Source organism: Narcine bancroftii, chromosome 8 (genome assembly GCF_036971445.1).
Source record: "Narcine bancroftii isolate sNarBan1 chromosome 8, sNarBan1.hap1, whole genome shotgun sequence".
In the NCBI taxonomy this organism is placed as follows: Eukaryota; Metazoa; Chordata; class Chondrichthyes; order Torpediniformes; family Narcinidae; genus Narcine; species Narcine bancroftii.
In genome coordinates, this window is record NC_091476.1 from 69070221 (window position 1) to 69093101 (window position 22881).

At 49.6% G+C, this 22881-nt stretch overlaps 1 protein-coding gene across 2 annotated transcripts in view; it reads right to left on the reverse strand.

Moving 5' to 3' along the window:
• Window positions 1-22881, reverse strand: part of ltbp3 (latent transforming growth factor beta binding protein 3) — a 171126-nt gene that overhangs the window by 49093 nt on the left and 99152 nt on the right. Inside the window, exons 4-11 of one of the 2 annotated variants that reach the window (XM_069893984.1) lie at window positions 22776-22878; window positions 13968-14039; window positions 12906-13028; window positions 8115-8276; window positions 6935-7123; window positions 6394-6410; window positions 5095-5164; window positions 4157-4243 (exon numbers count right to left, since the gene is read on the reverse strand). In XM_069893984.1, coding sequence (XP_069750085.1) covers window positions 4157-4243; window positions 5095-5164; window positions 6394-6410; window positions 6935-7123; window positions 8115-8276; window positions 12906-13028; window positions 13968-14039; window positions 22776-22878 — 823 coding nt within the window. The remainder of the gene's footprint in view (window positions 1-4156; window positions 4244-5094; window positions 5165-6393; window positions 6411-6934; window positions 7124-8114; window positions 8277-12905; window positions 13029-13967; window positions 14040-22775; window positions 22879-22881) is intronic. The other variant, XM_069893983.1, reaches the window with a different exon arrangement.

Below are 22881 nucleotides of genomic sequence, written 5' to 3' on the forward strand. Positions count from 1 at the left end.
GTCCCGATCGCCAGGGCTGTAACAGCGCTGCGCCAATAACCACCCCATAGTTTTGTACTTTTGCTACATAAAGGACTCTGTTTGACCCGCTGAGTTTATTTTAGATTCCCCTAGGGTTCCCTTTAAATTTGTCTCCCAACCCCCTGACCCCATGCCCTCTGGTCCAGTATCTTCCCCAACCTCAGTGGAAAAGGCCTGCGGGCATTTCCTCTGTCTGTCCCCCCTCATCGTATTGCAAACCTCCATTAAATCTCCCCTCTTTCTTCTACGCTCCAGGGAAAAAAGTTCCGAATCTGTTTAACCTTTCCCTGGAACTCAGTTCCTGTTGTCGGGGCAGCATCCCAGTAAATCTTCTCTCCGCCCCTTCAATCTTTTCTGTGGTTGGGCAACCACAATATAGAAAGCCCTTGAAATATGTCTCGTTCAACATTGTTTTCTTCTAGAATTGATGAGAAAAACATAAACAAACACGTGGTATTTTACCACAATATAAAATTGGTTTTGTTTGACGTTGTTTCACTTATAGTAGCACGTAAGTGAATGGTAAGTGAAAACCGCTTTAGTCCAAAACTGTACTTACAGTAAGGCCCTTTCGACCGGAGTCCGTGCCACCAAATTTACACCCAATTAACGATAGAATCCCCCTCATCCTCGCCCACCACCCCACCAGACTCCACATCCAATACATTGCCTGCCGGAATTTCCTGCACGTACCACAGGATCCCACCACCCCTTCTCCTCCCCTCTCAGCCTTCCTCTGCGATTCCCTCGTGCCCTCCCTTATCTCCCCCCCCCGCCCCCGCCCCCGCTCGGCACCTTCCCCTGTGGCCTCAGGAGGTGCCGCATTTGCGCCTATCCCTCGTCACGGCCCGGGGCCCCAAACAGGCCTTTCGAGTGAAGCAACCCTTGTCCATCCAGAGGACTGATTCTCTGCATCTGGTGCACCCTTTGTGGCCTTCCCTACATCGGGGAGACCGGTCGCAGACTGGGAGTGGCTTCGCTCAGCATCTTCGCTCGGTCCGCAACCCCAGCGACCTCCCAGTGGCCAATTCCGGGTCGCACTCGCATGTCTGTCCATGGCCCTTATGAACTGTCCCATCCTGAACACCCGCAGATTGGAGGAAGACCACCTTATTTTCCATCTGGGCGCCCTCCAGCCACATGGTATGAACATCAACTTTACTGCCTTCCACTAAACCTGCTCGCCTTTTCTTTCCCCTCCCCCTTTCCTGTCTTCCACCCACCTAGCCCTGCCCCTCACCCTCATCGGTGCTGTCCCCTCCCTCTTTTCTCCACCTATAACCTCCTGCCTTTGCCACCGCCCCTTCCCAACTCTTTGAATGCCTGTCGGAATGTTCTCATACTTTGATGGAGGGCTCATGCCCAAAACGTCGGTTCTGGTCCTTCACCTGTTTCACCAGCTGAGCTTTTCTCCAGCACTTTGTGTTTTTTAACCTACAGGCCCCACTCCTTCCGGCATGTTCCGAACGGTGGGAGGAAACCGGAGCCCCCTCCGGGGGAAACCCACGCAGACACGGGGTATAAACTTCCGACAGGCGGCACAGGATTCAAACCCCGGCCCCGATCACTGGCCGATGGGGAGCAGGGTCCTCGGGCTGGCGCGGGGCGCGGGGATCTCGGGCTGTTACGGGGAGCGGGGACCACTGTATACGGTTAATATAAAATATGTACTGTTACAGTAGTTTTAATAAAGATTTTTTAAAATTTTGATCACCTATGCGGGTGGATGTAACTTGCGAAGGTCGGAAGTCCAGGACTATCTGTGCACGTCATATGGAGACCATATAACAATTTACAGTACGGAAACAGGCCATATCGGCCCATCTAGTCCACACCGATTTATGTGAAACTCCATTAGTCCCACCTACCCACTCCCTGCCCATAACCCTCCAACCCCCTCATATCCTTGTACTCGTCCAACCTCCTCTTAAATGACAGAATTGACCTTGCTGCAACCACCTCTTCTGGAAGGTCATTCCACTCAGCCACCGCTCTCAGTGAAGAAGCTTCTTCTCATGTTACTTCTAAAGTTTTGCCCCCTAACCTTTAACGGCGGGGAACCCTCGTTCCAATCTCCCCTACCCTCAGGTGAAAGAGCCTATTCACATCTACTGTCCTCCCCTCATAATTTTAAGTACCTCTATCAAATCCCCCCTCAACCTTCTACACTCCAATGAACAAGGACCCAGTCTACTCAATCTTTCTCCGTATTCTAGATACTGCAATCCAGGCAACATTTTAGTAAATCTCTGCACCCTCTCTGCCTTATTCATATCCTTCCTACAACTTGGAGACCAGAACTGCACACAATATTTCAAACTTGGCCTCCTATATTCTATGCTATGCCATGGGAGGTAAAGGCCAGCATACCAAAAGCCTTCTTCACCACCCTATCTACATAGGAATCCACCTTCAAGGAATGCTGAACCATTATTCCAAGATCCCTCTGTTCCTCTACATTCCTCAATGCCCACCCCTTCACTACATATGTCCTATTTTGGTTATTCCTCCCAAAAGGAAGCACCTCACACTTATCTACATTAAACTCCATCTGCCACCTCTCTGCCCACCTTTCCAAACCTTTGAGTAAAATACTGTTCCTGAAATTCATGGAAATCTTGCTCCTTTATTAGCTGTCTAATTTCAGGATTAAAACTGCAAATCAAATGTATTTAAAAACTCAAACATACCAAGGGGCTACATTTTGCCAAATGTACTGAGCCGGTCTCGCAGCGTCCACAGGAGGTAAAGACCCACTGGCATCTCAGGCCTGAGGCTTTCTTCAAGGTGTGGGCAAAAAGCAGAATAAAAAAGGCTTGGGGTGGAGGGCAGCGGGAGGACCACAGGCTGACGGGCAATTGGACAGGGATAGGAGAGGAATGGTGAAGATAGATTGGGGGAGGAGGGGGGTGTTCGGTTCTGTGAATACAGACCTGGATGAATGGAAAGGGAAAATGAATGAGAGAGAGAAAGGTGAGGGAGGAATGGAAACTGGAGGTCGATACCGACGCCACCCGGTCAGAAGATGAGGAGTCGCTCCTCCAATTCGTTGCAGCATGTGGGCAGACATGTCGGCGAAGGAACGAGGCGGGGAATCGACCCTCCTCCTCCTTGCCCTTCTCTCTCCTTATCCCCAGCCTTTTAATTCGGGCAACCGCCTACTTTTCACTCACACCTTGAGGAAGGGGTTCGGGCCCGAAACGTCAGTTGTGTTAACTTTACCTCCCATGGACGCTGCGAGTCCGGCCAAGTCACGCCAGCGTTTGTGCGTTTTTTTACTACAATCTACAGACTTTCGGCTTTCATTCCATATTGTGCAAAAATGACGTTTACACTTGTTTTATTTTAAATCTATGATCATTTTGGAGAGTCATTTTGTTTCGATAATCCTCTTAAGCAGATATAGACCCAAGCTGTCAAATTTATACACACAGGCCTTTCCGGTTAACGAGCCCGTGCCACCCAATCACATCAATTAACCTACAACCCCACCCCCCGGCATGTTTTAAATGGTGGGTGCCCTCCCGGAGACATGGGGAGAATGTGCAGGCTCCTTACAGAGAGTGCCAGATTCGAACCCTGGGCCGCTTGCAGCTGTGACAGTGCCACGCTTGCCCTGTCTGCTCCCCCCCATTCCACCTTCCTTTGTGTTCAGACCGCCAATTGCACTCCCACTAGCCCATGAGGTCACACCTGATCCCATTCAGCGCCCTGCCCCGAGTCCTTTGATCCCTTTGGACTAACCTTTTCGTCGGCTACGGGGACCCTTTAAGGCCTCTGCTCAAGGTTTACAGACCCCCCCCCCCACCAACCTTCTACTTCCCTGTAAAGGAGTCAAGTTTAGTTGCTTTTTTTCCATACATCTCTCCCACTGACGATATTAAAAAAAGAGATAAAAAATATTAAAGCAAATTCCTGCCATACCAAAAAAAAATGTTTAATTTGTTCAGCCCTCCAATGCACCTTATGAAGGTCCCTCTCATTACCACCCACCCACCTCCTTAAATGTGCTGTGACCGCCGCTTCCTCAGTGGGGGGCAATAAGGACCACATTGAGAATGGCTGCTTCAGGGAAACAAAACATATTTTCTGGACATACAGACCCCCCTTATTCAGACAGAAAAGTGTGACTTACCAATGACCTTGGATGGTCCCAGTTCCATGGACTGATCCGGAAGGAGGAGTTTAACAGCTGGGGTTGTGGGCCGTGGTTCCAATTCTACTGGTAAGGAAGAAAGGAGAAAGAAAGCTTTTATCAGAGTGCAGGAATATTAGGGTGCAGTTGTGTTAGACCCTGTGACTAACTCCAGATGTCCCTGCTCTGGGGGGGGGGGGGGGGGTGTGATGGGCCAGTGTGAAGGGAGCTTCACTCTGTCTGATCCCGGGAATGTGTGATGGGACGGTGCGAAAGGAGCTTCACTCTGTGTCTGACCCCAGGAGTGTGTGATGAGACGGTGCGGAGAGAGCTTCACTCTGTGTCTGACCCCGGAAATGTGTGATGGGACGTTGTGGAGGGAGTTTCACTCTGTGTCTGACCCTGGGAGTGTGTGATGGGACGGTGCAGAGGGATCTTCACTCTGTGTCTGTTCCCAGGAGTGTGTGTGACGGGATAGTGTGGAGGGAATTTCCCTGTGTCTGACCCCGGAGTGTGTGATAGGACGGTGTGGGGGTATCTTCAACCTGTGTCTGACCCCGGGAGTGTGTGATGGGACGGTGCGGAGGGAGCCTATAAAGTCTATGCCAGGAGTGTCTCAACCTGAAACGTGAATGATCTATTTCCCTCCGCAGATGCTGGCTGCCCTCCAGCAGTTTATTATTTGCCCTAGATTCTATAATTTGCAGTTTTGTGTGACTCCTATTCCGCCTTGCTCTGTTCCCGGCTCCCAGCCAATCAGCATCCAGATCCCCAGCCGGCACTCTCCAGGTCATTGTGAACCTAGCCCTGTCGGGACAACTTTGGGGCGGGTTGGTGCTCGGCAGATGTCACTGCTCGCAATGACCAAGTATCCATCACCCACCCCGACGGGCCCTGCGGCCTTGAGGAAGGAACGGTCCCTCACCGTCAACACTCACCCGGGAATCTGGATCCAAATGGGATGAAGCTTGCTGAGAACAGTTTCTCCGTGAGGCTGAACGTGGGGAGCTGGTTGAACCCCAAAAGAAAGAGAACCCAACAGTTTACAAATAGGCAGCAGCATAATCCCAACCTCCCTTCCCACCACATTCCCTGTGAAAGGACGGTTAGCTCAGAGCCTGCCCTGGGAACAAGGTGGGCCATACACAGTAAATGGTCAGGCACTGAGGAGTGAGGGCGGTAGAACAGAGGGATCTGGGAATAGATACATAATTCCCTGGAAGTGGTGGATAAAGAGAGCTTTTGGTATCCTGGCCTTCATAAATCCAAGTATTGAGTACAGGAATTGGGACGTTATGTTAAAATTGTAAAAGACATTGGCGAGGCCACATTTGGAGGATCGTGTGCACTTTTGGTCACTGAACTACAGGAAAGATATCAATAAGACTGGAAGAGAAGATTTACTAGGATGTTGCCTGGACTTCAGGGACTGAATTATCAGGAAAGGTTAAACAGGTTAGGACTGTATTCCCTGGAGTGCAGAAGAATGAGGAGTTTGTACCTGTGTCTGTGAGGGATTTCCCAGTTTCCTCCCACCCTTCAAAATGTACTGGGGGAATTGGAGGTCAATTGGGTGGCATGGGCTCATGGCCTGTTTCCATGCTGTATGTCTGTCTCACCAATGTATATATTTGTATAAATTTACATATAGTCGTAGTGATTGGCTGAGAGCCATAGCCACGCCCACCAGCAGGTCATAAAGGGGTGCTCCTAACCAGACCCAGGTCAGTCTGGACTGGTCGACCTCGATGTAATACGCTCCAGTCTTTTGCTAATAAAAGCCTTGGTTTGAGTCAACAAATCTTTGAGTCATTCAACGCGCTACAGTGCCCTCGTGAGAGGTTGGGCGCCCCTGCCACAGGCGCTATTTTCTGTAGTTGTGCCCCTGCTTTAGACCATGAAAGTTCTATCGACCCCCACCCCCTGTCGCCATTTATCAACCCCCTGACATTTATTGGCCCCTTGCATTGTCTCATTGACCACTTTTTAGACCCCTGGTTGAGATTGTTAAGTAGGTTTCTACAGGCAGGCAGAATATTGAGGTCTGAAGGGCCTGTACTGTGCTGGAATGTTCTATGTTCTATAATAAACAAATGATGAACATGCCAAGGTAACTGGTGGTTGCAGAAGGAATGAAAGCTTCTTGTCAAATTTCACTATTGCTGTGGTCACTGAAGAGAAGCAGTTCAGTTCTGAGGAAAATTTAACGTGCAGCAACTTGTAGGCCTTCCACTTACCAGGGCGATGGTGGTGGCTGTTTGGAGAGAAATGAGAGACAAGGTCACTACAGGTGTGGTGGACTGCAGACACGATCACTTCAGGCTGTAGGAAGGGCTTGTACAAGTGAGGAATCTTTGTACAGTCACTGCGCATCACGTTTCTACAAGCTGGAGTGTCTCCACAATCATAAACACAGTTCCGAGAGGCTAGGGAGGGGTTTTATTCTAACACTCCACACTTACAAGTGGGAAGGAGCAGGTGAAAAATGCCAGGCAGTCCTCCCTGTCCCATCATCAGAGTGAATGAGTGTGTGTGTGTGTGTGTGTGTGTGTGTGTGTGTGTGTGTGTGTGTGTGTGTGTGTGTGTGTGTGTGTGTGTGTGTGTGTGTGTGTGTGTGTGTGTGTGTGTGTGTGTGTGTGTGTGTGTGCATGCATGTGCAAGAGTGTGTGTGTATACATGTGTCTGTGCTTGGGCACGTGTGCGTGTATACTCCCATCAGCGCGGAGGGGGACATGAAGCGATGACCTCCGGTCCTGCACGGCCCCGGTCTTCACCCACCTTCAAGGATCTCCTTGTCCTCTGCCTCGTGAGGGACGGCGGTGGGACTGGTGATCGGCACTTGCACTATCCGGGCCTTGCCGTCCGGATCTATCCGGACAGTGATACTGCTGCCAGGTGGGATGCTGATCTTCTGGTGGGAGCTGGAGAAGTGGTAGCCCATGCCAGCCGGACATGTCTCGTGGAACTCTGCCGGTACAGGCGTGGGTTAATGATGTGGTGGTTACACGTGGGGAACAAGAAGGCAAGTCTGGGACGCAGGACTGGGTATTTGACCAAGGCAAACGCAAGAGAAAATCCTTAGGATCTTGTCTGGGCCACAGGGGACACAACGAGAATCTTGGAACGAGTTGTGGATGAACTGGGACGGGACGTTTAGCACCACGTTATCTCAGCGGTAGCAACCCGGCGCTCTCTGTGAGGAGTTTGTACATTCTCCCTATTTATGCGCGTGGCTTAAAAATCACAGAGATGCCGGAGGAACTCAGCAGGTCTCACAGTGTCCATACATATGGAGGCCCGAGCCCTTCACATCTTGAAGACGGACTCAGGCCTGAAATGTTGGTTATACATCTTTACCCCTCTGGTTGCTGCAAGACCTGCTGGCTTCCTTCTGTGTTTTTACAATAATCGCAACATCCACAGTGTTTCAGTCCTGCGTGGGTATTTCCTGGGGTGCTCTGGGTTCCACCCACCCTCCAAAATCGTTGGGGTTGGTAGGTTAATTGGGTGTAATTGGGCGGCACGGGTTTCAATGGCAAGAATCGGCTTCTACCGTGTTGCAAGTAAAATTAAAATTTAAATATATTTATAAATGGGCAGCACGATTAGCGTAGCGGTCTGTGCAAAGCTGTTACAGCAACAGCGATCTGGACCAGGGTTCGAATCCTGTGCTGTCTGTAAGGAGATTGCCTGCTCTCCCCATGTCTGGGTGCTTTCCTCCATATGGGCACTGGTTTCCTCCCACCATTCGAAATGTACCAGGGACTGTAGATCAACTGGGCAGCATGGGCTTGTGGGCTGAAAGGGCCTGCTACCGCGCTGTATGTCTACATTTTAAAACTTGACTGGAGGCAGGGGTCTGGGTGACTGTCTGGTTCATTGTTGTGGGGGTGTGAGCGGACTCCCCTTGCCCGTGGGTGAGTGCAGTGTGCGGCGGGGAGTCAGGGTGGTCACTTACCAGTGCCGGAAACAGGGCACGGGTCGCAGTTTGAGCCCCAGGCTTTGCCGACCGAGCAGCAGCAGATTTGCTTGGTGAGATCCCCCCCGAGGGGGTAGGTGCAGTGCCTCTCCGAATCCACCAGCAGGTAGCAGGGGCCTTTCTCACCGCTCTGCTCGGTTACTGCATGGAGAGAGCAAGAAAAAGCCTTCAAAGAGGGGGAATATTCTGGTACCTCCTCGCACCCCTCACAGTAACACTGATACCCCCCTCACCCCTCATTGTAATACTGATACCCCTACAGTTCTCACTGTAACACCGACACTCCCCTCACTGTAATCCTGACACTCCCCACACCTCTGTGGGGTTCATTCTCCCGGATAGTAATAGTGAACATCTGGGTCGACTTCCTCTTGCTTTCTCTATCGTACGGCCAATCTACATCAAGACCCAGAGCCAACAGGACCAGGCCATTCGGCCCAACCTGTTTATACTGACCCAAATCACACGTGTCCCTCCTGCCTGCGTTTGGTTCATGTCCCTCCAAGCCCGTCCTCTCCATGCCTCCCCAGTCCAAACGTTTCTTGAATATTGCGACAGTACCTGCCCCAGCCACCTCCTCTGGCAGCCCATTCCGTGTTCCCCACCACCGTCAAGGTGAAGCTGCTCCCCTCTGAAGTCTCTCCCTCCTCAACTGAAACTGATCTCCTCTTCGCACTAATTTCTCTACTTTGGGCAAAGGATTCCTCTCATGATTTTGTACGCCTCCGGGAGATCACCCCTCATCCTCTTGTGTTTCAGGGTGTGAAACCGCAGCCTGCTCGACATGTCTCTGTAGCTCAGGTCCCCCCCAACCCGAGTCCTGGCAATGCACTCATAAATTCTCTCTGCCCCCTCTCCAGCTTGACTATAGAACACTATGGCTCAGACACTATGGCTCAGAAACAGGCCCTTTGGCCCTTCCGGTCCATGCCGAACTATTATTCTGCCTGGGCCCTCTGATCTGCACCCAGTCCATAGTCCCTCCATTCCCCTCTCATCCATGGACCTGTGCAAATTTTTCTTAAATGTTAAAATTGAGCCTGCATTCACCACTTCAGTTGGCAGCTCGTTCCACATCCCCACCGCTCTCAGTGTGAAGAAGTTCTCCCTAAACTTTTCCCCTTTCACCCTTAACCTCTGGTTTGTATCTCACCCACCCTCAGTGGAAAAAGCCGACCTACATTTACTCTGTCTGTCTCCCTCATAATTTTAAATACCTCGATCAAATCTCCCCTCGATCTTCTATGCTCCTAACCTGTTTAATCTTTCTTTGTAACTCAGTTCATGAAGTCCTGGCAACATCCTAGTAAATCTTCTCTGGCCTTTTTCTATCTTATTGATCTCTTTCCTGTAGTTCGCTGACTAAAACTGCACACAATCCTCCAAATTTGGCCTCACCAATGTCTTGTACAACTTTACCATAACATCCCAACTCCTGTACTCAAGACTTTGAATAATGAAGACCAATATGCTAAAAGTTCTCTCTACAACCTGTCCACATGTGACACCACTTTCAGGGAATTATGTACAGTTAGACCTCGACTTATGATATTTTGAAATTACGATGATCAGAATCCGTTTTGAATAAAGGGAAGTTGGGGTCGATCTGAATCAACATGGTGCTTTTCCTTCTCCGAAGGAAGTGCTTCCATCCATTCAGAGCTCGCAGCTCGCTTCCCAATCATGCTTTGTTGGACCCAACGCCATTAAAAAAAAAGTGATTTGGAACACGTATGCAGATTGGCATTACTGGGAGGGAGGGCGAGATTGAAGTGGGAGAGAGAGAGAGAGAGAGCGAGGGCAATCTGCACGTGTTCCGAATCACAACGTAGGTTGCGAAGTTACCAGGTGCCATCTCGGGCTCCCAGCAGGAGTGGGGACGTCAGCTTCCCGGCAGGAGTGGCAGGAAGATGCCGGTTTACGATAATTTCGCCTTATGAAGCAAGTAGTGGAACTTAAATTGGGATCTACCTTTACCTGTGTTCCCAGATCCCTCTGTTCTACTGCATTCCTCAGTGCCCGACCATTCACTGTGTACGTCCTTTCTTGGTTTGTCCTTCCAAAATGCAACACCTCACACTTGTCTTCATTAAGGTCCATCTGCCATTTTGCAGCCCATTTTCCCAGCTGGTCCAGATCTCTTGGGAAGCTTTAGAAACCTTCTTCGCTGTCCACAACACCTCCAATCTTTGAAAGCCTTCCTCACTGTCCACAACACCTCCAATCTTTGAAAGCCTTCCTCACTGTCCACAACACCTCCAATCTTTGAAAGTCTTCCTCACTGTCTACACCTCCAATCTTTGAAAGCCTTCCTCGCTGTCCACAACACCTCCAATCTTTGAAAGTCTTCCTCACTGTCTACAACACCTCCAATCTTTGAAAGCCTTCCTCGCTGTCCACAACACCTCCAATCTTTGAAAGCCTTCCTCGCTGTCCACAACACCTCCAATCTTTGAAAGCCTTCCTCACTGTCCACAACACCTCCAATCTTTGAAAGTCTTCCTCACTGTCTACACCTCCAATCTTTGAAAGCCTTCCTCGCTGTCCACACCTCCAATCTTTGAAAGTCTTCCTCACTGTCTACACCTCCAATCTTTGAAAGCCTTCCTCGCTGTCCACAACACCTCCAATCTTTGAAAGTCTTCCTCACTGTCTACAACACCTCCAATCTTTGAAAGCCTTCCTCGCTGTCCACAACACTTCCAATCTTTGAAAGTCTTCCTCACTGTCTACAACACCCCCAATCTTTGAAAGCCTTCCTCGCTGTCCACAACACCTCCAATCTTTGAAAGCCTTCCTCGCTGTCCATAACACCTCCAATCTTTGAAAGCCTTCCTCGCTGTCCACAACACCTCCAATCTTTGAAAGCCTTCCTCGCTGTCCACAACACCTTCAATCTTTGAAAGCCTTCCTCGCTGTCCACAACACCTTCAATCTTTGAAAGCCTTCCTCGCTGTCCACAACACCTCCAATCTTTGAAAGCCTTCCTCGCTGTCCACAACACCTCCAATCTTTGAAAGCCTTCCTCGCTGTCCACAACACCTCCAATCTTTGTGTTATCTTTTCTGTAGCAGAGTGAATAAAACGAACACACGTGGGGCCTTGCCCACAGCTGCAAAATGACCTCCCAGCTTCTGCGCTTGGTACTTTGACCAGCCTGTCCACCGCACTCCACTCTCATTTGCAATGCGCATCGTATAAGATGGCTCGCCAGCGTTTATACTTTGTGAGGTGCGTGAGGAGATTCGGGATGTCACCGAGGTATCGTGGAGAGCATTCTGGCTGGTTGCATCACTGCCAACTCTCAGAAAAAGAATAAACTCCAGAGGGTTGTTAACTTGGTCTGCGACATCACAGACACCAGACTCCACTCCATTGAGGACATTGACATGAGGTGGTGTCTTAAAAAAGCAGCCTCTATCCTCAAAGACCCCCACCACCCAGGCCATGCCCTCTTCACTCTGCTACCGTCAGACGAAAAAGGTACAGGAGCCTAAAGACAAGCACTCAGTGGGACAAGGACAGCTTCTTCCCTGCTGCCACCAGATTCCTGAATAATCAATGAACCACAGGCACGACCTGACTTTTCGTCCACTATTATTGTTATTTTTTTTAATAGTAAATGTTGGGTGAAGATGGATGAAGGGATTATTAACCACATGAGCAAATTGGAGATGACACGAAACTGGGTGGTGGGGTAAAGGGTGAGGAGGATGTCAGGAAAATACAGAGGGACTTGGACAGGCTGGGGGAGTGAGCGGAGGAATGGAAGATGAAGACAATGTGAGAAAATGTGAGGTTCTCCATTTTGGAGGCAGTAATAAGAGAGCAAAGTATTATTTAAATGGAGTCAAGCTAGGGAGTGGGGTAGTGCAAAGGGATCTGGGTGGACTCGTACACCAGCCACTAAAAGCTGGCATGCAGGTTCAGCCAGCTGTGAAGAGGGCAAGTGGCATGTTGTCCTTCATAAAGAGGGGATTTGGGTATAGGAGCAGAGATGCCCTCCTGCAGTTTTACAGGTCACCTGGAATATTGCGTCCAGTTCTGGTCCCCAAATTTGGGGAAGGACATACTTGCTACAGAGGGAGTGCAGCAAGGTTACAAGGTTGATTCCCAGGATGGCAGGATTGGCATATGCTGAAAGGTTAGAAAGACTGGACTTACATGCAATGGAGTTTAGAAGAATGAGGGGAAACATGATTGAGGTGGGGCTAGACAGAGTGAAATCGGATTCCTCGTTCCCAATGTTGGGAGAGACTAGGACTAGGGGACATAGTTTAAGAATACAGGCAAGGCCCTTTAGGACGGCGATCAGGAGAAATATTTTTACCCAGACAAGTGTGGATCTGTGGAATGTTTTGCCACAGAGGGTGGTAGGGGAAGATTCGCTGGATATGTTCAAAAGGGAGTTAGATAAGGCTCTTGTGGGTGGGGAGGTTATGGGGAAAAGGCTGGGAATGGGTACTGACAGAGAATGATCAGCCATAATTTTAAATATCTGGCTCGACGGGCCAATTGGCCTACTCCAGCACCTACTGTCTATTGTCTATAATATGAACGTTTGCCCTGTGACGCTGCCGCAAAACACTGAATTTCACAACTTGTTCATGACAATGGATTCTGAATCTGACTCCTGATTGCCTCTGCTCCCCAGAGCCTCTACCATTCACTGAGTACAACGGGCACCTTGCACAGAGCTCGTTCTGGGGCTGAGATCTCCCTGCCCTCCATGTCCAGTCGAACGCCGAGCATCCTGGACCACTCACTCACCCACACAATGCGTTCGCGACGCTCCCATGACGTAGCCAGGCTTGCAGGCACAGCGGAAACTCCCCTGCGTGTTGAGGCATTCCGCATTTTGACAGACTCCTTGCATGAGGCACTCATTGATATCTGGAACAGAGCGAGGGAGAGAGGCTGGGAACCTTTTGGAAACCTGAGCCGTGGACAATTGTGCATTGAGCATGCCATCGGCGGAGTAATTGGGAGGACAGGGTTCAGGTGGGAGAGGATGGGGGGGGCGAGGAGTTCTCTGTGAATGCAGAGCTGGAGGAAAAGGTGACTGAGGGAAGGGAAAAGGAAAGAGAGAGAAAGAGGAAAAGATACATGGGGCTAATTGAAACTGGAGAAGTCTCGTTTCCATTATCTTCCCCCATGTCTCCTTCCTGTTGACGTTGCAGTCAGCATGATGCTGTTACAGCACCAGTGATCGGAGCTGGAGTTCGAATCCCGCGCTGTCTGTACAGAGTTTGTGTATTTTCCCAGAGTCTTTGTGGGTTTTTTCTGGGGGCTCCTACCATTTGAGACGTATCAGGGGTTGTTGGGTAATTGGGTGTAATTGGGCAGCATGGGCTCATGGACCAAAATGGCCTGTTACTGTGCTGTATGTCCAAATTTAAATTTAAAAAGTCCATGTTCATGCCATCTGGATGGAGGGAGCCCAGACGCAAAATGAGGTGTCCCTCCAATATGCGGGCGGGCTCAGTCTGGCAGTACACGAGACCACGGACAGACAAGTCAGCAAGGGAATATGGCGGGGATTTGAAATTTGTGGACACTGGGAGATCCCCGCTATTGCAGCAGACAGAGCGAAGGTGCTCAACAAAGCAATCGGCCGGTCTCTCCAATGTAGAGGAGAACACAACAGGGGCACCGGGTGCGGTAGACGATCCTTTCCGATTGCTGGTCGAGGAAGAAAGGTTTGCTGCAGGGTTCAGGACACAGGCCGTGCATCGGACCGGGGACACTCCCTTTGCGCTGCAGGTTTGGCGGGTGGCTGTAACGTACCTCCCCTCCCCCCACCCCCAAACCCCGCCCCCCCAGACCACTTACCTTGGCAGTGGGTGGCGTTCAGTCGCTTGTAACCTTGAGGACATTCCACTCCAGTCTTCGGGTCAGCTGGGTCTGTGGGGAGAATGTAGGCTTACTTGTTATGAGGCCATTGATCCCATCAGATCCCTGCTAGTACTCAGTGCAGCAATCTCACCAGTGCCACTGCCCTGTTGAGCTGCACTGTGAAAAATGATTAAGTCACAGCTCTCCCTCTCTCTTTCCCTCCCTCCCTCAAGTTCTGCTCCACTCTCCCACCCCTGGTTCTATTTGATGTTGGTGGCATCAGTAGGATCGAAATGAGCTGCGGACGCAGCAGCAAAGATGATGCCGAGACTGCGATAGAGGCAAATTCTGAATCTAGGGCAAGCGTAGAACTTTCCAGCATGGTACAGGCCCTTCGGCCCACGGTATTGCACCAACCGATAAAAAAACCTACTCAGCAAACTAAACCTTGCCTCCCTCAAAGCTCAGAGTTATTATCAGGGTACACACATGACATCACATCAAACTCTTTTTTTCCTGCAGACTGAGATTGTGGAACTGATACCCCCAACCTCATCAGGGCAGGGTGAATGGAGGGAGCAGGCAAGGGGTTATGGGTAGAGTTACGATCCCAGAGGACCCCAAAACCCAGCAGCAATAGATATTCACCACGACAAATGGTTACTTCAACAAAAGTTGCTTTTAATTATCTTTAAACATGAAAACAGAATCACACTTTAACTTATCTCTATTAACTTACTTAACCTAACTTAACCCCCTTCTAATTCTAAGCGCACGTGTGTGTAATGCGTGTGTAAGTTCAGAAAGGTTCTTTGGTTCAAAGTCCAATCTCACTTCTCATTCCTCCAAGTTTACTGGTTGCAGGCAATTCTTATACCGTGCACAGAATTGAACATTTATCAAGTTCACCAGGCTTTGGTTCTTGAAGGGTAAATGGTTACTGCTCAGGAAGGTTCTTGTCAGTTTTCAGAGAGAGATTTGTTGTTCCTTTTTAATCAGCCACTTCAATGTCGAGCTGACAAAACTTCCCCCCATCAGGTATCTCCAGATGATAACCTCTTTCTTTCAGGTCACTACAGAGTTCCTTTCTATTTCCCTTATTTCAAGTGAAACATTAGACAGCCAATCCTCTCCTCTTGCATAAACCACAAGGGGCATCTTCTAAAATGGGCTTTCCATAAGCTTGCCAGCTTGTCCTGTTCCAGTCCCAGCTGTTTCTGCTGACTGTAACATTGAACTCATGATCTCTGTCTGTCTGTCTGTCTGTCTGTCTGTCTCTCTCTCGCTCTCTCTCTGAGAGAAAGCCTGTTTGACTCTCTCTTGCAAAACCACATGACCCTCTTACATCTCCTCCAGACAATCTGCAGCTCCAACAAGCTCTTTCATCTGATGCCTTTTGTAAATAACAATCCATTAGTGAAGACTCTAGAGCACTCTTCAAAGCTCTTGCAAAAGCTGCGAGGCCCCGACACATCTAGCATGGGCCGGAGCTCCAGTATTGCAAATAAGATCTATTTTAAAGTGTTTGTATGCGACCTATACTAAAAAATGTTTCTCAATTTATCTCCCAACAACACTTCTATATACTCTGTCACAGTAGGATCGGACTCGGGGACATGTCCAGCCGGCAGTATAACAGTGGTTTGCCACATTGGTAAGACAAAAAAAAAACCGTACTCAGGAAATGATACAAAAACAAGAAAGAGAAATGAAAAAAAATCCCCCAAACCTTCTTTTTTTCTGGCATCCATATGCCTGTCTAAGTTTTTAAAAAAATACCTTCATTGTACCACCCCTGGCAATTCATTCCAGGCACCCACTCCCAAAATGTCTCCCCTAAACCTTTCTCCCCTCACCTTGTACACACTTCTGGTGTTTGCTGCTCTTGCCCTTGGAGGGGGGGGCGGGGTGGGGGGGAAGGTGCTGGCTGTCCACCCTATCCACCCTCTCGTAATATTAGGCTGGGACCGCTTTCCCTGGGGAGCTAAGAACTGCCCTTTGCCGAAGTTTATAAAATCATGGATAAAGGTGCACTGTCATGGTCTTTTCCCCAGCATCAGGGAGTCCAAGGCATGAAGGCGGAGGTTTAAGGTAAATGGGGAAGAATTTAAAGGGGAAATGGCTGCTGGTGAGGACCGGGAGAGCACAGTGCTGCTCCTCTGGGTCCTACTGCCCGGGTCTAATCCCGGCAGCTCCATACAGGCTTTACAAAAAAAAGGGAACCAACAGTGTTTTTTAAAAAAAATCCCACATACATGGAGGTCCGTACCCAAGGTGTCAGGGAGAGCGCACAAGGAGGGGTTGCAGCTGCTCTCCCCCTCTCAGTGAGAAGAAGAGAAGAGGAGGAGGCGAACCTGCTTCAAAGGGTTCCACTTTTTAAAAATCTGGCAATCGTGGAAGTCTGCACTAAAGATGGCGGTGACTGGGCAGCGAACCTCAAGGGGTTGCAGACTCCGGGAGAGCAGCAGACCAGCACAGGGCACCAGAAACAGGGAGAACACCCACCCCCCCCCACAACATTGAAACAGACCCACACAGGCTGCGGGGCTGCTGGAGACAGGCTCATGGGAGGCGGGTATCATGGCCGGGATTCAGGAGGGTGCTGTGAGCAAGAGGGCTGCCTGACTGTGCCTGATGTTTGGATCTGGAGCGCGGGTTGGCAATGATTCAAGCTGGATCCGCAGAGGCTGTGAATCCACGGACACTCGGTGCCTCTGAAGGGACTCTCTTTCTCCCTACCAGTTAGGGGCGCCGGACGACACTGCCGTACGGCAGGCAGTAGGCAATTCTGCGTAATATTACGCGTTCTGTACTATTACATGACATTAAGGGCATCTTGAATCTGAAACAATACACCCAAACCTTCCTGAAGAGGGCTGGCAAAATCTTTGAGGACCCCTTCCACTCCGAGGGGGAAGAGATACAGGGGTGTCAGAGCCAGCACCACCTGGCTGAAGAACAGCTTCTTCCCACGGGCATCAAGAACAACCAAAGGAACTCCTTGCACTAACCACCCAAGGCTCTCATATTCATGAAACAATATTTATTTATTTGTATAGATGAAATTCTCATCCTGCATGTGTATTGTTAGTCCGTATGTGTGCTATATCTGGTTGTGTGTCTGCACATTTTGTACCGAGGACCGGAGAACCCTGTTTCATCAATCAGATGACAATAAACTTGACTTACTGCAGGGCATAATTAGCGACCAACAACTGGAGGAAACAGTATTTTCCGGTCGCCAGCACCAACTAAATCCCCTTTTAAGGAAATCTAAGCAAACAGAGAATTCCCGAACCTCTGGAGATTTTACTCGAATGCTGGTGGGACCCTTGTGGTAGAAGCCAAAACAAAGCAAGGGGCTTGGGGTTTTGGATTTACCATTAACAGCTTTACAGTAAGTGGCAGACAAACACAAGGCTCCATTCAGCAAGCAGAACCTGACAGGCCTGCAGTCAAAACTCCACACGCGACTAAAAAAATAACCACCTCAGCCAAAGAAATTCGGGGATATTAACTGCTGGGAAACACTGGATCCAGCAAGCAGGGCCAACACTTTTGAATGAGCTCCTGTCCAGCATCACGAGCCCACCACTCCCCCCAACCCCCCCCCCCCCCCCACTCCCGCCACCATTCGGGGCCCTAGACAGCCCTTCCTGAGTGGAGCAACACTTCACCTGTGAATGCCACATCTGGCCCTCTCCACTGCAGCCTCCCCTACATCGGGGAGGAGGGGGGGGGGGGCAGCCGCAGGCCGTGAGATGGCTTCGTCGGGCGCCTTGGCTCCATCGCCAAAGATAGTGGAGACCTCCCAGGGGTGGGGAGGGCTGCCTGGTATGATTTATCGTCCCACTCCCTCGCTGCCATCTCGTGCGCTGCCAGACTGAGAGCTGCTCGCCAATTGGAGGAGCAACACCTCGTCTTCTGTCTGGGAGCCCTCCAACTGGACGGCATTAACATTGACCTCCAATTTGTTAACTCCCCACCCCACACCCCCCCCCACTGCCTCTTCTTCCCCCTGTTTCTCTGTCTGTTCAACTCTCTCTCCTTTTCCCTCCTTTCACAGAGCCAAAATTGATTCTCACCTCTCCTCTTATCAGATCCAATAACACTTTTTGAGGGTCTGGACTCCCCCTCCCCTACCCATTCTTTCCTCTTTCTCTCTCCTGTCTTTAATCCAGACGATTTCCTGTTTTTTTACTCATTTCTAGGAGAAGCCCGGAATGTGGGGAATACCTCCTGGAGACGCTGTGGGCAGGTTCCTCAAGAATTTCTGCAATCACAGCATCTGCAGACTCTTGCGTTTCTCTGTTGTCTGAGCTCAAGTTCCTACCCATCTGTTTTCTCAGCTACTGACGGGAACTTAATGGGATTTGCATGCATCAACAGGGCGAATCCACTGAGTCTCAGTTCGTCACGTTTACCAGGTTTCTGTGGCCTCTTCTCTCCTTGTCGCACATTTCTGCAGAACATCAAATATTCAAGCACGGTCCAGACCAGTGATAGAAACCTACTCAACCAACGCAATCTCCCCATCTCATATTCACAGCCCTCCATGAGCCTGTTTGAGAGTCTTTTAAATGTCCCAGCCTCCATCACTACCCCCAACCCACCCCACCCCAGCAAAGCATTCCAGGCACCCAGTACTCTCTGTGTAATGAAGGACTCCCCTAAACCTTGCTCCCTTCATCTTGTACAGATGACCTTTGGAATTTGCTGCTCTCACCGTGGGAAAAAGGTGTTGGCTGTCCACCCTATAAACAGAGAGAGGTGAACAGAGAGGGACACAGAGGGGGGGAACAGAGTGGGGGACAGAGGGAACAGGGGCAGGAAGCAGAGGGGGGAATGGAGGAACAGAGGGGGGAACAGGGGTGGGAATCAAAGGGAGGGAAACAGAACAGAGGGGGGAAACAGGGGGAATGGGGGGAAATGGGGGAACAAAGGAGGCAAAACAGGGGAGGAAACAGAGGGGGGAAACAGAGGGGGTGGTAACAGAGGGGGGAAACAGGAGAAACAGAGGGGGAGACGGGGAATGGGGAACAGAGGGGGGAAACTGGGGCAGGAAACAGAGGGGGGTAACAGAAGGGAACAGAGAGAGAACAGAGGGGGAAATGGGGCAACAGAGGGAGTAACAGAGAGGGTGGAAACAGAGGGGTTAAAACAGAGGGGTTAAAATAGAGGGGAGAAAGAGATGGGTTGAAGCACAGGGGTAGAGCAGAGGGGCAGAGACAGAAGGGTGCATGCTGTGGGAGGGGGGCACCAAGGGAGTGACAGAATGAGGGAGGGGCAGAGCCAAAGAAGCAAAGGACTGAGGGAGGGACAACACCGAGGGAGTGAGTGAATGCAGGGAGTGGAGGTGCTGAGGGAACATTGTGCTGCAGAAAGGACAAAAAAGGTGGATGAAGGAAGAGCGGTGGATGTGATCTATTTGGATTTTAGTAAGGCTTTTGATAAGGTTCTGCATGGAAGGTTAATAAGGAAGGTTCAGCCACTAGGAATTAGTAGAGAGATTGTGACATGGGTTCAGAGATGGCTGGAAGATAGCAGAGAGTCATGGTGGATAACTGTCTGTCAGGTTGGAAGGCTGTTACAAGCGGGGTGCCTCAGGGATCAGTGCTGGGTCCCTTGTTGTTTATCATTTATATTAATGATTTAGAGGAGGGTGTGGTTAACCGGGTAAGCAAATATGCGGATGATACGAAAATAGCGGGAGTGGTGGATAGTGAGGTAGATTTTCTTGGATTACAGAAGGATTTGGTTTGGAAGAGTGGGCTGAAAGATGTCAGATGGAATTCAATGTAGACAAGTGTGAGGTGTTGCATTTTGGTAAAAATAACCAGAATAGAACATGTACAGTTAAGGGGAGGTTTTGCTAGCATTGGGTGTAAGGTTGTTGGTGTGATGCAAATCGAAGAGCTGATCTATCTCTTCCGTGTCGAAGCTCTGCCCTGCCCATTGTAGGCTTTGGATGGTACAGGATCTGCATGGGTGTATAGCTTTATCTTCATTGTCCTGATGTTGTGCTCACGGATCAAATTGACGTTTGCCCCTGGGCCCAGCTTGAAAGGAATATTTGTTCCATGTGTATGCATCGACATAATCCACTTATCCTGTTCACTTCGGGCACTATCATGCCCACAAAAAGTGTATCGCTGAGAGCAATTTCTTCTGTAGTGTGTACTCCTTTACTTCTCTCTCATTTCCCTTTGGACAAACATTGCTCCTGCATAGTGGCCTTAATATTTGATGCATGTTTAGTGCCACATCATTTACATTTGAATGTCTTTCCATTTTTTTGTTGTTTCCCATGTCTCATAACTTGCTTGTATGTGTGTCCAGACACTATGGCTACGACGATTTTTTCATTTTCACTGGCGTTTACACTATCACCAAACATTTTTACGCACTGCAAACCTAGTTGACTGGTGGGGCACATCTTCACAGATCCAGCTAAGGTAAGCTCTGTCTCTCGCAGCAACCTCTCTCCCATTTTCCTATCATTATTTCTGCATGCAATTTGACCACGGGATCTTTGAATCTTGTGGCGAGCTAAAATTACACGCTCTTGCTTCTAATTTCAAGTCCGTTAAAAAAGTATTAAAGCGCTCTTCCTGCAGCTGCTTGCGTGAGTGAAACACATCCCGCTCGAACATTTCATTCTCCTCTGGTGAATAGTGTTCATCGGACATCTTGATAACACTGTTGAATTTGCCCTGGCCTTCTGGCTCACCAAGAATAAATGCGTGGAGCTTGAGGTCTCACCATGGTAAGTAGCAGGGCAACCTTCCGTGTATCCAGTTGGCTATTGATTCCAATGGCTTGCAGGTACAGCATAAAGCTTTGTTTAAACAGTCTCCACTCATGGTCGACATTTCCAGTCCATTTTACAGTGTCAGGAGCTATTAAACCCTCCATATTTTCTCTGCTGATATCGACTGTTACTCACTACTCACGCTGTGTTGCTTCTTTCACTTCTGCACACAGCGGCACACTCCTGGTGTTTCTCCCACTCCTGGTACCATGAGATTTTTCTTTTATTACAATAAAGAAACTCAGGTTCTTTTTAAACAACTAGATTTATTAGCTGAAGCAAACAGCACTACGGCTAGAATTCACATGGAGGCCTCTATCTTGAATCTACCCAAGATGCAACAGCATTCCCAAGATGTGACATTCCCCAGATGCTACACACTCCCACTCTGACTACTCCTGGTTGTAGCACTTTATCACTACACACCCTTCTTTCTTTCCCTCTTCCTCTCTCTCTCTTCCTCTCTCTCTCTCTCCCTCACCTTTCTCACTCACATGGAAACGCACAATCCGATTGCTTCCTTTGATATACAAATGCGTAATATAAAAACTTTTTCTCTGCCCAACAACAGCTCCGAGATTCTTTGTCTTGACCCTGAGACTGGCAGCTATTGAACTCCTGCCCCACTTCCACAGGGTCTCATGCTCTGATACACATTGGCCCGCACTGACCTCACACAACTGAAGGGGGGGGAGGGGGAGAGAAGGGGAGAGGGTGGGTACCAGATTTCCTTGAAATATCTATCTTGAGAGACTGAGAACTAGGGGGCTTGCGAGGCCCCTTGTCAGTGCACCACCCCAGCCCCTCACATCTCACCAACTCGGAACTGGAGATGTTGTGTCTCATGGAGGACGACCGGACCTTGGGCAGAGTGTGATGTTTATTCTGGATTCAGTTACCCTGTCATCTCCAAGTATTCCTCTATGATTCCACGAACATTGTACACCAGGAATTTGTTGAATCTGTTCAATTATTGTTCTTGGCCAAGTGCCCGGCAATTTCTTTACTAGCAAGGCATCAAGGAATTTTCAACCATAGCTTTCTCTGATGGACCCCACACCCCTCACTGTGACACATAGATAAACCTTCAGCTGCACCGTGACACTGATGTAGTCCACTCTCCCCACTGTAAAACAGACGTACCCCCACTGTAACACTGATATACCCCAACCCCCACTGTAGTGGAAAGAAAAAGTTTGAAAGTCACTGCATTATCCTCTGCGAGAAGCATGTAGAAAACGCTCCTCATGTGCTAATCCCTTTAGCCCAGGACTCGTTCTTGTGAATCTTCTCCAAAGCCTGCTTTAATTGAGCAACCCATTCAGGTCTGAGGTGAGGACTCTGGCACCAACCAGAGGGATGGTTCCAACCCAGCTTGAAATCCAAAGGATCCCCCCCCACCACCCCTCCCAAGTCATTATCCAATTCCTGCCGCAAAGTACGAAAATCTGCAGATACCGTGGTTGCAGGTTAAAAAAAAACACAAGACTGGAGAAACTCAGCTGGTCAAACGGTATATGTAGCAAAAATAAAGCACAAAACCAATGTTTCAAGCTTTCCAACCATCCCTATCCCACCGAGACCACCCATAAATTGGAGAAACAACACTCGATTTTCCGTCTGGTCACACTGCAACTGGATGGCATTAATAGCTACTTCTCTGGTTTCTGCCCGCCATTCTCTCTCCCTTCCTTTTCCCCTAGCTCTCCATCGTCCTTCCCTCTCTATTCACATGGCCATCTCTCCTCCTCTCCCCTCCCCCCCATTTGGTCTGTTCCCTCCCTCCACTTATCCACCTCCTGCCTGCCTTTGGGACCGTGCTCCTCTCCACCACCTGTTTGGGCGCCTGCCTATGTTTCGCTCATACTGAACGTCGGTGAAGTATATCTCCGCCGTTTGACCTGCTGAGCTTCTCCGATGTTGAGCTTTTATTTAAAGCCCAACCAAAGGAGGCATGGCTTACACGGAATTTACCAGCATTTGAACGTACTTACAGTGATGGTGCCGGCACTTATTGCAGTTGCTAAATCCCCAGGAGGCCCCCACGCTTCCACAGCAATCTTCCTCCTTGGTCAGACCTGGGAGCGGATTGCTGCACTG